The 15,611-nt window shown below is 44.1% G+C and overlaps 1 protein-coding gene across 1 annotated transcript in view; it reads left to right on the top strand.

Moving 5' to 3' along the window:
• LOC112249173 (PH domain leucine-rich repeat-containing protein phosphatase 2-like) overlaps positions 1-15,611 on the top strand; it is a 52,019-nt gene that overhangs the window by 13,594 nt on the left and 22,814 nt on the right. The window contains exons 4-6 of the mRNA XM_024418883.2: positions 9,347-9,537; positions 9,951-10,076; positions 14,930-15,084. Coding sequence (XP_024274651.2) covers positions 9,347-9,537; positions 9,951-10,076; positions 14,930-15,084 — 472 coding nt within the window. The remainder of the gene's footprint in view (positions 1-9,346; positions 9,538-9,950; positions 10,077-14,929; positions 15,085-15,611) is intronic.

Raw genomic sequence — 15,611 nt, 5'->3', positions numbered from 1 at the left:
TATATGGAGGGTGGAATAAGGGTGATCAGTTGACACATGACAAAGCACTTCTTATCACCCTTAAATAGTTCACCTTTATACGTAATATAGTGTGTTGCTGTTAAGGTGTGACCATGAATCCTGCATTCACTGTGCTGTATGTTGGTGCACATGCCTGTGCAAGGGCTGCGCTGTGCACACCTTTCTAAAATGTGTTGGTATTCACACTGCAGAGGTGTTGAAGGGTTTTGCTAAGCGCAGGTTTATGACTTCCTTCTCTCTTTCCATGTCCGAGAGGTGTTGATAAGGGAACATTGTGTGAGTTATTAAAATACACACGGCTCTATTTGTACAGGAATCTAATCTCCGAACCCCCCCGAACCACAGCCCTGTTGCCCACTCACAACAGCCTGCTGTGGCGCTCCAATGAGATGAAAACAAACATGGAGGGGGGAGTAAACATGAATAAATGCTGACTTAATAAAGCCCTCTATGAAAACAGCGCTCCAGAGACCTGGGGGGGACGTACAGCTGCAGCTCTGAGGGGGCATGTGAGTCCTGGCGCTGGTCCACTGGGTCTGGCTTCACCTCGGCCGGTCTGGACCTGGTTCTGCTCTGGAGTTCGTATCCAGCCTGGGAGCCTTAGTGTCTCAGCAGAGGGGAGTTAATCATATGAGGGCTGACCAAGTTTAGTCAACTAATGAGTTATTGATCTGCCAGGATCTTATCAGAAAATACCAATGAAAACGAAGTAAACAGCATGGAGGCCCTAAGCTGCGCTGACTGGGGCCAGAGCAAACCGTAGGGGGTCCAGCAGCCAGGCCATAGAGACCACTGGGCTGCTGCTCACACAGGGGTCTGCTGGGCCCCTATTACAGACTGAACCATCTGTAATTGTCAGTGCCTGGAGGGACAGGTCAGCAGAGAGCAGACTGAGCGGGATTACAGTACACTACTTCTTGGTGTCACTAACTGATAAACTGAATAACAGGGAGGGAGAGAAGGAGGGGGTAAGAGTGGGATGGCACGACCAGGGGGAGAGGAATAGTGCTCCTACTCATGAGACATGACTCCCCCCCCGAGCAGTGTCTTTGCATCTCTCTACCTTCTCTTCTCAATATTATATGCAGATTCTAAATGTGAGTCAGCAATCAACTGCTGGAGATTTTCCAGGGACAGACACTGGCTCCTCATCCTTGAGTCGCGCAAATCTGTGCCTTGAAGAGCTGGGTGTCTCGGAAGTTTAGATTGGTCTATTTCAATGCAATCTTTATTGGGAAATTACCCCTCCATCCTATTGCTGAACCGTAGAGGGATGGAGAAGATGTGCATATCGGAAAGATGCTTGCTGGACTTTCTACCTTCCCATTGTTCAGTATCCAGTAAGCACTGCCCCTGTCCCATAGTTCTGTCCTGTCTGACTTGTCTGCATTATTCTGCTGAAGCAGTTTTCATTTTATTTGATTTCCCTAGTATGGAAGCAAGCTTAAAGGACTTTATGAATTGCATTTCTCACAGTAAGAATAGGTCACGGAGGGGGCCTGTGCGGCTCTGATTTGATGTTATTGCCAAAAATGACCTGCTGTTCTGATCCTGGGCTGCAGTAAGCCTGTGTTTCTGCCTCCACTGGCCCCCCACTGAAAACTAACCTAATCTATGCAATATTCTTCTAGTTCTCCCTGTTGGAGACAGAACATCAAGGCAGTTGTTCAGTCTGGATGGACGGACGGGGCTGTCTGGAGTCATGTCTGGCTGACAGCTGAAACGTGGTCTGGTTTGGGGGATTCTCAGTAGAGGTCGACCGATTTTTATGATTTTTCAATGCCGATACCGATTTATTGGAGGACCAAAAAAGCCGATACCGATTTTAAATCTGATTATTTTTATTTGTAATAATAACAATTACAACAATACTGAATTAACACTTTTATTTTAACCTAATATAATACATCAATAAAATCAATTTAGCCTCAAATAAATAATGAAACATGTTCAATTTGGTTTAAATAATGCAAAAACAAAGTGTTGGAGAAGAAAGTAAAAGTGCAATATGTGCTATGTAAGAAAGCTAACGTTTCAGTTCCTTGCTCAGAACATGAGAAAATATGAAAGCTGGTGGTTCCTTTTAACATGAGTCTTCAATATTCCCAGGTAAGAAGTTTTAGGTTGTAGTTATTATAGGACTATTTCCCTCTATACCATTTTGTATTTCATATACCTTTGATTATTGGATGTTCTTATAGGCACTTTAGTATTGCCTGTGTAGCAGTATAGCTTCCATCCCTCTCCTCGCTCTTCCCTGGGCTCGAACCAGCAACACAACGACAACAGCCACCATCAAAGCAGCGTTACCCATGCAGAGCAAGGGGAACAACTACTAGAAGACTCAGAGCGAGTGACATTTGAACTGCTACTAGCGTGCGCTAACTAGCTAGCCATTTCACTTTGGTTACACCAGCCTCATCTCGGGAGTTGATAGGCTTGAAGTCATAAACAGCGCAATGCTTGACACACAACGAAGAGCTGCTGGCAAAATGCACGAAGGTGCTGTTTGAATGAATGCTTACGAGCCTGATGCTGCCTACCACCGCTCAGTCAGATACTTGTATGCTTGTATGCTCAGTCAGATTATATGCAACACAGGACACGCTAGATAAACTAGTAATATCATCAAACGTGTAGTTAACTAGTGATTATAATTGATTGTTTTTTACAAGATAAGTTTAATGCTAGCTAGCAACTTACCTTGACTTACTGCATTCACGTAACTCCTTGTGGAGTGCAATGAGAGGCAGGTGGTTGAAGCGTTGGGCTACTTGGGGGCGGCAGGGTAGCCTAGTGGTTAGTGCATTGGACTAGTAACCGAAAGGTTGCAAGTTCAAATCCCCGAGCTGACAAGGTAAAAAATCTGCCGTTCTGCCCCTGAACAGGCAGTTAACCCACTGTTCCTAGGCCATCATTGAAAATAAGAATTTGTTCTTAACTGACTTGCCTAGTAAAATAAAGGTAAAATAAAATTTAAAAAACTAAGGCTGTAAGATTGGGTCCCCCGAGCTGACAAGGTGAAAATCTGTCATTCTGCCCCTGAACGAGGCCGTCTTTGAAAATAAGAATGTGTTCTTAATTCACTTGCCTAGTTCAAGGTAAAATAAGGGTGTAAAAAACAAAAAAGGCAAAATCGGTGTCCAGAAATACCGATTTTCCGATTGTTATGAAAACTTGAAATCGGCCATTCCGATTAATCGGTCGACCTCTAATAGTCAGGTGCTGATACTCCATAGGGAAAGTTGATGTACAAGTGTTGGGTATACAGAATGCATTTGGCCCATTGCCACCTCCTTTGACTCTCGCTCTCTCTCTTATTCTGTGTCTCTGTACGGTAGTTTCAATGCCACAGGGGACGCAGTTTGACCTACCTCACTCCCCTGCTCATCTGGTGACTGTTGAAGAAAGACTTGACCACTGTCGCCAAGACTGCCGGCAACAGGAGACAGGGACATTAGAGCTGAGGGACAGAGGGCAGGGGTGTGAGGGGGGTTCACCCAGGACATGCACTGTGATTTGTCACTGTCCCTGTGGCTTGGCAGTGACTGAGCAGCGGAAGTGGGACTAGGTTTAGTGACTAGGCATGTCCTCCCTCTACCCCTGCTGCCGAGGACTCCCACCCTGCTGCTATTGGAACTGCTGCTTGAGTCCAGCCTGAGAGAGAGAACAGAGTTAAACAACATCTGCCGCTCTGCCAGACCTGTACACATTTTATGACCAATGAGATTGGTCCATATCATAAATTACTGGTGTGGGAGTGGCTGACTAATGCTCAGGGGTGAAGGGGTAATTATACACTCCCCGACATACCGGTATTTATTTGGACAATGAAGCTCAAACTTTTAATTTGGTTCATACCACTCAAATGCTAACCTCCCCTGTAAATGGTAATGATGAGAGGTTAGCATGTCTTGGGGGTATGATCTTTGTGCCCAACTTTCTCACTCATCATTAATCCCGATTCATTCATGATTGTCCGTAATCATGGTAGCTTCCACATTAATGTAGAAGTGTTTAGAAACATATTTTGTTCTTATTTACAATAAAAGAGACTCAAATGACACACAATACATTATTTACCATCTCTATTGGGAGCAACATAATCTGTGACCGAATGAAAACAAACTGAAAATGCATCCAACAAGATTATCGTATCTAGTGTGACGCTATCATTGTGTGCTAGGAATAAACCAAATACTAAGCTTTTGACTGACTACTTTAATTCACAAGTACATTTTTCCAAATACTTAACACCTTCAAATGAGGGGACTAGACACATAGATTGCTTTCATTTCTAAACAGTAAAACAGATCTGTATGAAAATACCCTCGAATAAAAGGTAACATTCTGTACTGTTACCTGAAATGAAAAAAGTCATTTCAAATCCAAAATGCTGGAGTATAGAGCCAAACTTAAAGTTATAGCTTCACTATTCAAATAAATATGCAGGGGATTGTAGGTGGTGCAGATGTACCAGCCTGGAGCAGACTTGTGTTCCAAGGTACTCAACGTTTCCCTGGCAACTCTGACATGGTGGGAAAGCATGCGTGTTTGTTTTGGGTGCAGCAGTTTGTCGTGAATGGCTAAGACTTGTTTTCATTGTGATTGAATGAGAGAGTGATTGGCAGAAAGTGTTATTGTTGTGTTGGAAGTTGAAGTGTCAGCGTGTTCTCGCTATCCCGGGCACACTGCAAACATTAGTGGGGTTGTCTTTCATTAAAAATGAACGAAGAATCTTTGAGTATGTTTTTGTGACCATTTCAGGTCTGTTGGCTGGGTGTTTGAGCTGTGCTGACTGCTGTAAATTGTTGCACATTAGAGCCTAATGTAACAGTGGGAGAAAGTTGTGTGGTAATTGTGTACCATTGGGGATGAGGCCACATTTGAGATACTGCGAATGTCATTAGCCTATATTATCCATTATAAACTGGGTAGTTTGAGCCCTGAATTCTGATTGGCTGACAGCTGTGGTATATCAGACCGCATACCATGGGTATGGCCAAACATTTATTTTTACTGCTAATTAAGATGGTAACCAGTTTATAATCGCAATAAAGCACCTCTGGGGCAGTGCGCGCTAATCCTCCGACACATTGGTGCAGCTGGCTTCCGGGGCGGATGCGCGCTGTGTTAAGAAGCAGTGCGGCTTGGCTGGGTTGTGTTTCGGAGGATGCATGGCTTTCGACCTTCGTCTCTCCCGAGTCCGTACGGGAGTTGCAGCGATGAGACAAGACTGTAACTACTACCAATTGGATACCACGAAATTGGGGAGAAAAAGGGGGTAAAAAAAAAAGAAACAGCCCTTAGCTGTTGTATATTGGCCATATACCCCCCCCTCAGGCCTTATTGCGGAAGTATGATCTTGTATTCCCCGTCATTCTGATAGTATGATCTTGTATTCCCCGTCATTCTGAAAGCATGAGATCCATAAAGTATGATCTTGTATTCCCCGTCATTCTGAAAGCATGAGATCCATAAAGTATGATCTTGTATTCCCCGTCATTCTGATAGCATGAGATCCATAAAGTATGATCTTGTATTCCCCGTCATTCTGATAGCATGAGATCCATAAAGTATGATCTTGTATTCCCCGTCATTCTGATAGCATGAGATCCATAAAGTATGATCTTGTATTCCCCGTCATTCTGAAAGCATGAGATCCATAAAGTATGATCTTGTATTCCCCGTCATTCTGAAAGCATGAGATCCATAAAGTATGATCTTGTATTCCCCGTCATTCTGATAGCATGAGATCCATAAAGTATGATCTTGTATTCCCCGTCATTCTGATAGCATGAGATCCATAAAGTATGATCTTGCCATCACCGTGTAGCAATGCAACAGTATAGGCTGTGGGTATTTACACACAACCATGTTAATGGGGGTGGCATTTTTCCATGGCCAGAGCAGGGAGAGCAGAGCAGAGCACAGCTCAGTGTCTCTGTGCGTTAAATTTTTTCAGCTTGATGCTGCTCTGTGCAGACGCCTGCTCCTCAGATTTGGAGTTGAGTCCAGGGGGATGTCCAATTTAGAAACGCTTGTTGACATCTTGCATAATAGTCAGAAGATCTCGAAGTAGATTTGATTTGAAGGGCTTTTTAGGGCTACGCTTTGTTTAAAATAGCACTGTATTGTCCTTGAGCTACATTCTGCTGCCGTCTCTCAAAATGCAATCAAACCCCCAAATATTGAGTGACTTTCACATTCCTCTTATTGCTGTAGAAAACGTTAACTCTGGTTAGATGTGGCATTTTCAGTCTGGCCCTCTGGCTCCATTGTTCAGAGAGGGCTTATATCTGTAGTGTTTCTGGGGGTTGTTCCAGCTTGGGTCATCACTGTGCACTAGCTACAAACACTATCAACCATTCCCTCTCACAACCCACTGCACCATAGTCAACACTATTTATAATAATGAGGCAGTGTTTTTCCTGTGTGTGATGTTGGAGGTGAGAATGCTCAGTGGGACTCTGAGTCAGTAGTCTGAGATTGTATTGGCGTGCTGTGTTCTTGCATCATTTCACGGAGAGGTGGAAAGAACAGGGAGGTGATTATTAGGTGTTTAATTCAGTTGGAAGGCGAGATATGAAAGTGAGAAAGAGATTTGTGGGGAGGGAGCTGGTAACCAGCAGTTCATTGGGGGATAGAATGGGATGAGTGTGTGGTTGAGGGAGGAATGTGGCTGTTTGTGATGTATTTGCTGTGGGGCCAGTGGGAGAGAGCGTCCTGTCTGCCCGTGTCTTCCTGGCTGTATGTGGAGCCCCTACAGGGCTACAAGTCTGTCTTTGACAGGTCAGCCTCCTTCAACCTCACTGACACCGACACATGGAGGACAGGGCAATGATGCAGCTCTCCCCCCCCTCTCTCTCTCCCTCTTTCCCTATCCCTCTTTCCCTATCGATTGCTCTTCCCCTCTCCCTCTCCTTCTAAGGCTGGCTGCCCTTGGCCCCTAGGGCCTTTGTGCTGGAAGTGAGGTACTCTGGTCCTCTTCTCTCTGACAGAGGGGAAGCCTGGGGATCAGAAACCTCTATTGATCCCCAGCCAGCGCCAGCGGCCCAGTTTTGCTGTCAAATGCCCTTGTCTTGTTCATTATGGGTTTTCCAGACAGCACAAAGTCAAGCAGCCTGACTTCATTTTGATCCCTGGCCGCCACTCCTTAGACGTGAAAGAGAAGAAAAGGGCAGAGAGAGCGAGGACATGTCTGCCTGCCTCTGGGAGTTGGAGACAAGGAGGCGGTATTAAGAAAAACGCAGACCTTGTTATTTCAAGGGAAATTGACAACAGAGGAGAAAGAAAAGCTGTTCTGTGCCCTTTGTGCTTATTTGACCGGCCTTTAACCTGAGTGTACTTGATGCCTGGCGGAGCAGAGGGAGGGAGGCCTGCTGTTTGTGTCCTTCAGAAGCAGCATACTCAGGCTGCAACACTAGCCTCACCTCCCTGCTACATAATTAGATTGAACGAGGGTTTTAATGTGACAAAAGCCTGACTCATTCATCAACCTGACTGATGCATCTGGGTTAGAGCATCTCTGAGAACAATCGCAAAGTTGTGTGTGTTAATGAAAGGGGAGACTGATCAAAAGCTAGGGACAACTCGAGTTGGGCCACTGAATGCTCACCTGTATCACCTGGTGTTTTGATCAACCTTGTCAGCAGCCTAGATATGCAGAGCCCCGTGATCTCTGATCAGATGTTAGAGGGAGTGACACTCACACTGTTGATATCTACCATGGATGAGCCATAGATTATAAAGCCTTCAAACTATCTTTAGATTCCATCCAGCGAATAAATTGGTTTTGATACGTTATTACAGTGTGTCATAGCAGATGTTAAGCATGCTCTAGAGATATCAGCTCTCTATGTGGAGGATAATGAGACTATAGGCTGGGTTGATCTGCTGACATAAGAACACTTCCAGGAAGAGATGTCCTATTCATTGACTAATGCATAGGTGACATCATCGTGAACTGTTGATATCAGTGTGACTTCATGTTCTGGCAGCGTCTAGCCCTCTCCTTGTCTTTGTCTCTTGATCACACTACCCCTTTTGAGAACATATGGTATTAATGAACGTAATGTAATGATTGTGTACAGGGTGTGCGTGGGATGTATGTGCACTGTGTACGTACAGTATGTGTGTGATACGGTGTATTCGGAAAGTTTTCAGACCCCTTGACATTTTCCACATTTTGTTACGTTACAGCCTTATTCTAAAATCGATTGAATTGTTTTCCCCCCCTCACCAATCTGCACACAATACCCAATAATGACAAAGCAAGAACACATTTTTAGACGTTGTATAAAAATGTTTAAAAAATACTGAAATACCATATTTACATAAGTATTCAGACCCTTTACTCAGTACTTTGTTGAAGCACCTTTGGCAGTGATTACTGTCTCAAGTCTTCTTGGGTATGAGGCTACAAGCTTAGCACACCGGTATTTGGAGTTTCTCCCATTCTTGTCTCCAGATCCTCTCAAGCTCTGTTAGGTTGGATGGGGAGTGTCAGAAATGTTCATTCGGGTTCAAGTCTGGGTTCTGGCTGGGCCAGAAGGACATTCAGGGACTTGTGCAGAAGCCACTTCTTCCTTTTCTTGGCAGTGTGCTTAGGGTCGTTGTCCTGTTGGAAGGTGAACCTTCGCCCCAGTCTGAGGTCCTGGGCACTCTGGTGCAGGTTTTCATTAAGGATCTCCCTGACCAAGGTCATTCTCCCCTGGTGGCTCAGTTTGGCCGAGCAGCCTGCTCTAGGAAGAGTCTTGGTGGTTCCAAACTTCTTCCATTTAAGAATGATGGAGGCCACTGTGTTCTTGGGGACATTCAATGCAGCAGTAATGTTTTGGTACCCTTCCCCCTCCACACAACCCTGTCTCGGAGCTCCATCTACAATTCCTTCTATCTCGTTTTTTTTGCTCTGACATGCACTGTCAACTGTGGGACCTTATATAGACAGGTGTGTGTGCCTTTCCAAATCACGTCCAATCAATTGAATTTATCACAGGTGGACTCCAATACAGCTGTAGAAACATCTCAATGATGATCAATGGAAACAGGATGTACCTGAGCCCAATTTCAAGTCTCATAGCAGAGGGTCTGAACTTATGTAAATACGGTATTTCTGTTTTTTCTTTTGAATACATTTGCAAAAATGTCTAAACCTGTTTTAATTTTGTCATTATGGGGTATTGTGTGTAGATTGATGAAGACAATTTTATACATTTTAGAATAAGGCTGTAACGTAACAAAATGTGGGAAAAGTCTAGGTCTGAATACTTCCTGAATGCAGTGTATGTGACCATGTTCTTTAACTAACCCCTCTCCTCCCCAGAGTGTCCAATGAACGCGGACCAGCAGGAGCGAACCCTGCTGACGGGCGTGTTCAGCGTCAGGAAGGGGAAGACCCAGCTGCACAAGTGGGCAGAGCGCCAGGTCCTCCTGTGTGGCACCTGTCTGATTGTGGCCTCCGTCAAAGACAGCCTGACGGGGAAGATGCACATCCTGCCCCTGGTGGGGGGAAAGGTGAGGGGTTGGAGAGATGTTGTTTTCCAAACCCACACATTCCCCAGGGGTCAAAGAGAGACAGAGATGACAGCAGATCACAGATACAACAACACAGCTGGGACTGACAGACGGACAGAGGGGATGCACTGTACAGCACAATGAGAATGGCGTAAATACACACTGTGCTTACACAGACAGCTCAATTCTGATCTTTTGCCCAATTATTGGCAAAAGAGCTGATTTGATTGGTCAAACAACCAATTTGTTTAAAAAATATCAGAATTGTGCTGCCATAGACATGCACACTTAAGCACATGTGTCTCTGCCTTATATGGATGGAGCCAGTAGGCACCATAATGCCTTATAGTAGTTTCTTGGGAACATCAGTGGCTGTGTCTGTCCTCCTCAACATCTCTGTTCTGTACGTTCAGGTGGAGGAGGTGAAGAGGAGACAGCACTGTCTGATGTTCAGCTCAGCCGGACCTCAGGCCCAGACATACTTTGTTAACTTCGACACACTGGCAGACTATCAGAGGTGGCATCGGCAGGCTTCAAAGGTAAGTGTGTTTACCTGTCAGAGTTGATATGTAGGACAATCTGTGTGCCAAAGCTTTGTGTATGTTTTCTCTGATCAATTATGCAAGGTCTCTGTCAGGAAACACAGTGAGGGGTGGTCCTGGTTGGTTCCTCTGGGCTGGGAATCAGTGTACAGTATGCTGAGAGGGCAGAGTTACACAGTGCCCACTACCTGGTCTATCATCCAATCATAGTCCTGCTGTGGAACACAGGTGACCTCGGTGATTGGCTCTGCAGCGACAGAGAACCAGCAGTGTCTGGCTTTGATTAAATAACTGTCTAGGAGGGTGCATGGGTCATTGATTGTGTCTGTGTGTACTGCGTGTCTGTGTGTACTGTCTGTGTGCTTGAACATGGGTCTCAGTACAACTATATGAAATTAGTATCCTCAGCCCCTTTCTCTGTTCCTCTTGGCTCCTCTGCTCCTCTTGCTGTGCCTCTAATTTCTGAATTAATGGCCATTGTATCCCAGCCCCTTACTGGGCCCTAACGAGCTCTGTGAATGCCTCCATCCAGGCAGAGCAGGCACACAATGAGCCGTGGAGAAAAAAAGGCAACTGAAAATCCAATTAGTAGTAGATCCATGCTAAGTCAAGGAGCTTTCTCTCCCTCTCTCTCTCTCCTACCTACCTACCACTGTGGTGCGGATCACTGAGCTGGAGTGGCCCTGTTACTACGGGAGCAGTTTAGGGGAGTTAGACATCAGAGGTTCCTATGGCGACATGATTGCCTGGAGATGAAGACAGAGAGAGAGGGGAGGGCAGGCTGAAGAAGAGAGGGAGAAATAGAGAGAGATGTAGGAGTGAGAGAGAAGACTGGTATGGAGAAGCAGAGAGGGGTGGTGCTTCAGATGGAGGAGAGAACTGGAGGGGCAGAGAGAGATGAGGGGAGAAGAATTAGAGGAAGGGTGGATGCGATGGTGGATTTGGGGCAATCCTCATGCCAGGCTGGACACAATCAAACTCTTGTTTTGGTGTTTGTGTGCGTTTCTGAATCGGAGAGGGGGTTGTTGTGGTGTTTGCTGTGTGATGGGGGCTGTGCTGGCTGGCTAATGGCTCCTTGCTCTCACAGTGGCCTGTAGGTGAGCCTGGTGAGTGGCCTTGTGGCATGCCCAGTTCCTCCCAGACAGAAAGGCTTGCAGGCTGTCTGAATGCATACAGGGAGGAGGGGGTCATCTTCCACAGCCACACACACTGGGCATCAAGGGCTCCCACTGCTGCCTAGCTAGCCTCTACCCCACAGGCTGCTCTCCTCTCTCAGGCCAGTCAACATGCAGGTCACTTCCCCTGCCTTTCTCTCTGTCTATTTCAATTTCTATTCTCTCTCATTTCTGCAAATCTCTCTTTCTCTCTCTTCTCTCAACTCTGTCTTCATCTGTCTCTCTCTGACCAGCGCTCGATGGCCTTTTTAAAAGCTAGATGATGAGTACTCTAAGATTTTGTGTTTGTTTATCCCTAAAAGCAATGATGTGACGACATGCTCTGCTGAGCAACCAATCTATTTTCTGGGGTGTTGCACAGTATGCAGTCCTGTGGTGGATTGAAGCGAGCATGTTTTCAGACTGAGAAATGTATTAAGCTACAACCCCCAGACAGACAGTGTCCTCCCTGTGCTGACAACTATACAGTCTATCTTTTCAGAGCTGAAGGAAATGCTGTTCAGCTGCATTCTGCACATGTAGATAAGTGAGCAATGACTGTATGAGCACAGCCAATGAAACGCAGTGTCGGGACAGGGAGTGCTGAACAATGCAAAAAATCTAGACTGAAATCCGATATAGTCGGGGGTGAAAGTAAGCCAGAGTGGAGTCCTGGCAAAATAAATAGGAAGGGTACACCGTACCAGTAAAACATGAGCCTGTCATAATAATTAATTAAAACTGTAGGCTATTACACTATTTATCATTAGTCATGTGAAAGATTTGCGAAATAGACTTGAAGAGGTGTGGAATAGTGCCGTTTGGTTCGACGATAGCACTGAAATGTTGCCAAGGCAGGGATGAGTGGCCAAGACCGAGACGCGCACGGACAGAGTGGACACATCAATTCAGGTTACAAGACTTGTAGGCCTAATGAAGGACAAACACTTTAGTGTTTTATAACTGATGTCTCTTGGCATTTATCAAATGGCGGGTGCACAGTACACTGTATGGATGCCAGAATATTTGGAATAGTAACTGAAGTCTGGACACTGAATGTAGGCTTCATATGCAGCCTACTATAATGTGTGTGTGTGTGTGTGTGTGTGTGTGTGTGTGTGTACCCACATTTACATATATATGTGTAATAATGACAATTACAACAATACTGAATGAACACTTTTATTTTAACTTAATATATTACATTAATAAAATCTACTTAGTCTCAAATAATGAAATATGCTCAATTTGGTTTAAGTAATGCAAAAACAGTGTTGGAGAAGAAAGTAAAAGTGCAATATGTTCCATGTAAAAAAGCTAACGTTTTGGTTCCTTGCTCAGAACACGAGAACATATGAAAGCTGGTGGTTCAATATTCCCAGTTAAGAAGTTTAAGGTTGTAGTTATTATAGGAATTATGCATTGACTATTTCTCTCTATACCATTTGTATTTCATATACCTTTGACAATTGGATGCTCTTATAGGCACTTTAGTATTGCCAGCCTAATCTCAGGAGTTGATAGGCTTGAATCAAGCATTGCTAAGAGGCAAAACGCAGTAAAGTTTGAGCCTGCTGCCACCAACCACCGCTCAGTCAGACTGCTCTATCAAATATCAAATCATATACTTAATTATAATATAATAAACACAGATATATGAGCCTTTGGTCATTAATATGGTCAAATCCAGAAACGATCATTTTGAAAACAAAACGTTTATTCTTTCAGTGAAGTACAGAACCATTCCGTATTTTATCGAACGGGTGGCAACCCTAAGTTAAAATATTGATGTTACATTGCACAACCAATGTTATGTCATAATTATGTGGAATTCTGGCAAATTAGTTTGCAACGAGCCAGGTGGCCCAAAAGGTTGCATATACCCTGACTCAGCGTGCAATGAACGCAAGAGAAGTGACACAATTTCCTTTGTGAATATTGCCAGCTAACATTAATTTCTTAACTCAATATTTGGGTTAAAAAGAATATACTTCCGTGTATTGATTTTAAGAAAGGCATTGATGTTTATGGTTAGGTACATTCGTGCAACGATTGTGCTTCTTTCGCGAATGCGCTTAAATCATCCCCGTTTGGCGAAGTAGGCTGTGATTCGACGATAAATTAACAGGCACTGCATTGATTATATGCAACGCAGGACAAGCTAGTTAACCTAGTAATATCATCACGTGTAGTTAACTAGTGATAATGTGAAGATAGATTTTTCTTTTGTTGTTATAAGGTAAGTTTAATGCTAGCTAGCAACTTACCATGGCTTGTTGCTGCACTCGCGTAACAGGTGGTCAGTATTCAATATTCAACCATACAAAATATCCATCAAAGACTCATTGAAATACTCTCAGAAACATGTTGGATCCTTTGACAGCTTTTCAATTATTTTCAAAGATTTTGTTGACTATCTGATGATCCTGCAGGTGAAGAAGCCAGATGTGGAGGTCCTGAGCTGGCATGGTTACACGTGGTCTGCAGTTGAGGCCAGTAAGATGTACTGCCAAATTCTCTGAAATGATGGTGGAGGCGGCTTATAGTAGAGAAATGAACATTCAATTCTCTGGTGGACATTCCTGCAATTGCACGCTCCCTCAACTTGAGACATCTATGCCATTGTGTTATTTGACACAACTGCACATTTTAGAATGGCCTTTTATTGTCCCTAGCACAAGGCGCACCTGTGTAATGATCATGCTGTCCAATCAGCTTCTTGATATGCCACACCTGTCAGGTGGATGCATTATCTTGACACAGGATAAAATGCTCACTAACAGGGATGTAAACCAATTTGTGCATAAAATTTGAGAGATGCGCTATTTGTGCGTATGGAATATTTCTGGGATCTTTTATTTCGACTTGTGAAACATGGTACCAACACTTGTTGCGTATATATTTCTGTTCAGTGTAGATTGTTGATGATTTATGACATCATTCTGGTGAGCAAGTCTTTATTTAGTCTTCTAGACAATCATCAAGTAATGACGAGAAGCTGCATGTATCTAATTATAGACACCGTAGCTTACCAAAAGTAGCCGACCAAATGTAGGAAATTATAAGCAGAAAAATATCTAAATTGAGGCTTAAATAGTTTATTTCCACACCCCCCTTTCAAAAATGATTACACCATTCCGGAATAAAGTGTGCAGGTAAAAAAAGAATAGGGATTCTATGTAATTCTATGATTAGGACTATAAACAATTTATAAAAGCACTTGCACACATAGAAGGTCCATTCCGGGAAGAAATTAAATCTACTTTCACCTCTGGATATACACAGCACTCACTGTGAGGATCATGATTAAGTACCACACACCTCTGTGGAGTTCATGCTGCCAACTCTACTAGACCACAACACTCGAGCTGTGTGAACATCCTGTTTTGTTATGGACTCACAGCATGACCTTATCAGTATTCCTTTGTTTATAATGCTCCATAAATCATTCTGTAATGCTGAAGACAGTGTATGATTCTGACTTCCCTTCTGTGATTGAACCGACTCAACCTTTTTAAAATTGAAGTTGCCCGTTACTCTGTGTGTTTTTGTGTGCAAACCTCATTTGCTCCATGCAGGTGGTTTCTGGTCAACCTGATTTATGACCATGCTGGTCAAAACCTTGTTCTATTATCAAAAAGCTTAATTTAAAAAAACAATTTGGGAGCAGTAAACAGACATGTCCTGTGTTTGCAGGTGGTTTCTCAGACCATCAGCCTGGTGGATCTGTCATGCTACAGTCTGGAGGAGGTGCCAGAGTACCTGTTCTACAGCCAGGACCTCACCCATCTCAACCTCCGACACAACTTCATGTCCCTGCAGGGCCCTGGAGGACTGCTCAACCTCCCCAGGTAAATACACTCTGTCACCAGGCAGGGCAGTACCCAGCCACTGACACACATTACTCAGGAAAACCCTACCGAATACTAAGTCCAAACATGCCACGCAAAACCTGTAGCCCAATACCAATCCTGCCAAATCTCCCAACTCAACCTGCCCAGTAACACCCTTACCTCAATACTAAATCATAATCCGTCGGCAGATCAACTTGTCCTCACTGTTACAGTGCAATGTGTGGTAGTGTTACAACACAGTCTGACCGTTTTACCCAAATGCATTATGTAAGCATGTCATATGATGTTCTACAAGTACGTATGTTGTTTATCACAGATCTTGTTTTATGGTCTAGTCGGTGCTGAAAAGTTGTCCTGACTGTATCTCGTTTGTGGTCGATGCTCAGAGACCGTGGTACAGCCTGCATATCGTCTTGTGGAGGGGCGCTTAGCTCAGTGTCCACTCCTATGGTACAACTGGAGCATATTTGAACAAGCTGGCATTCTCAAAAGAGATAATGCTATTAAATGTTAATGATCTACTA

The sequence above is a fragment of the Oncorhynchus tshawytscha genome, linkage group LG04 (assembly GCF_018296145.1).
Source record: "Oncorhynchus tshawytscha isolate Ot180627B linkage group LG04, Otsh_v2.0, whole genome shotgun sequence".
In the NCBI taxonomy this organism is placed as follows: Eukaryota; Metazoa; Chordata; class Actinopteri; order Salmoniformes; family Salmonidae; genus Oncorhynchus; species Oncorhynchus tshawytscha.
This window is presented reverse-complemented; position numbering and strand designations above follow the sequence as displayed.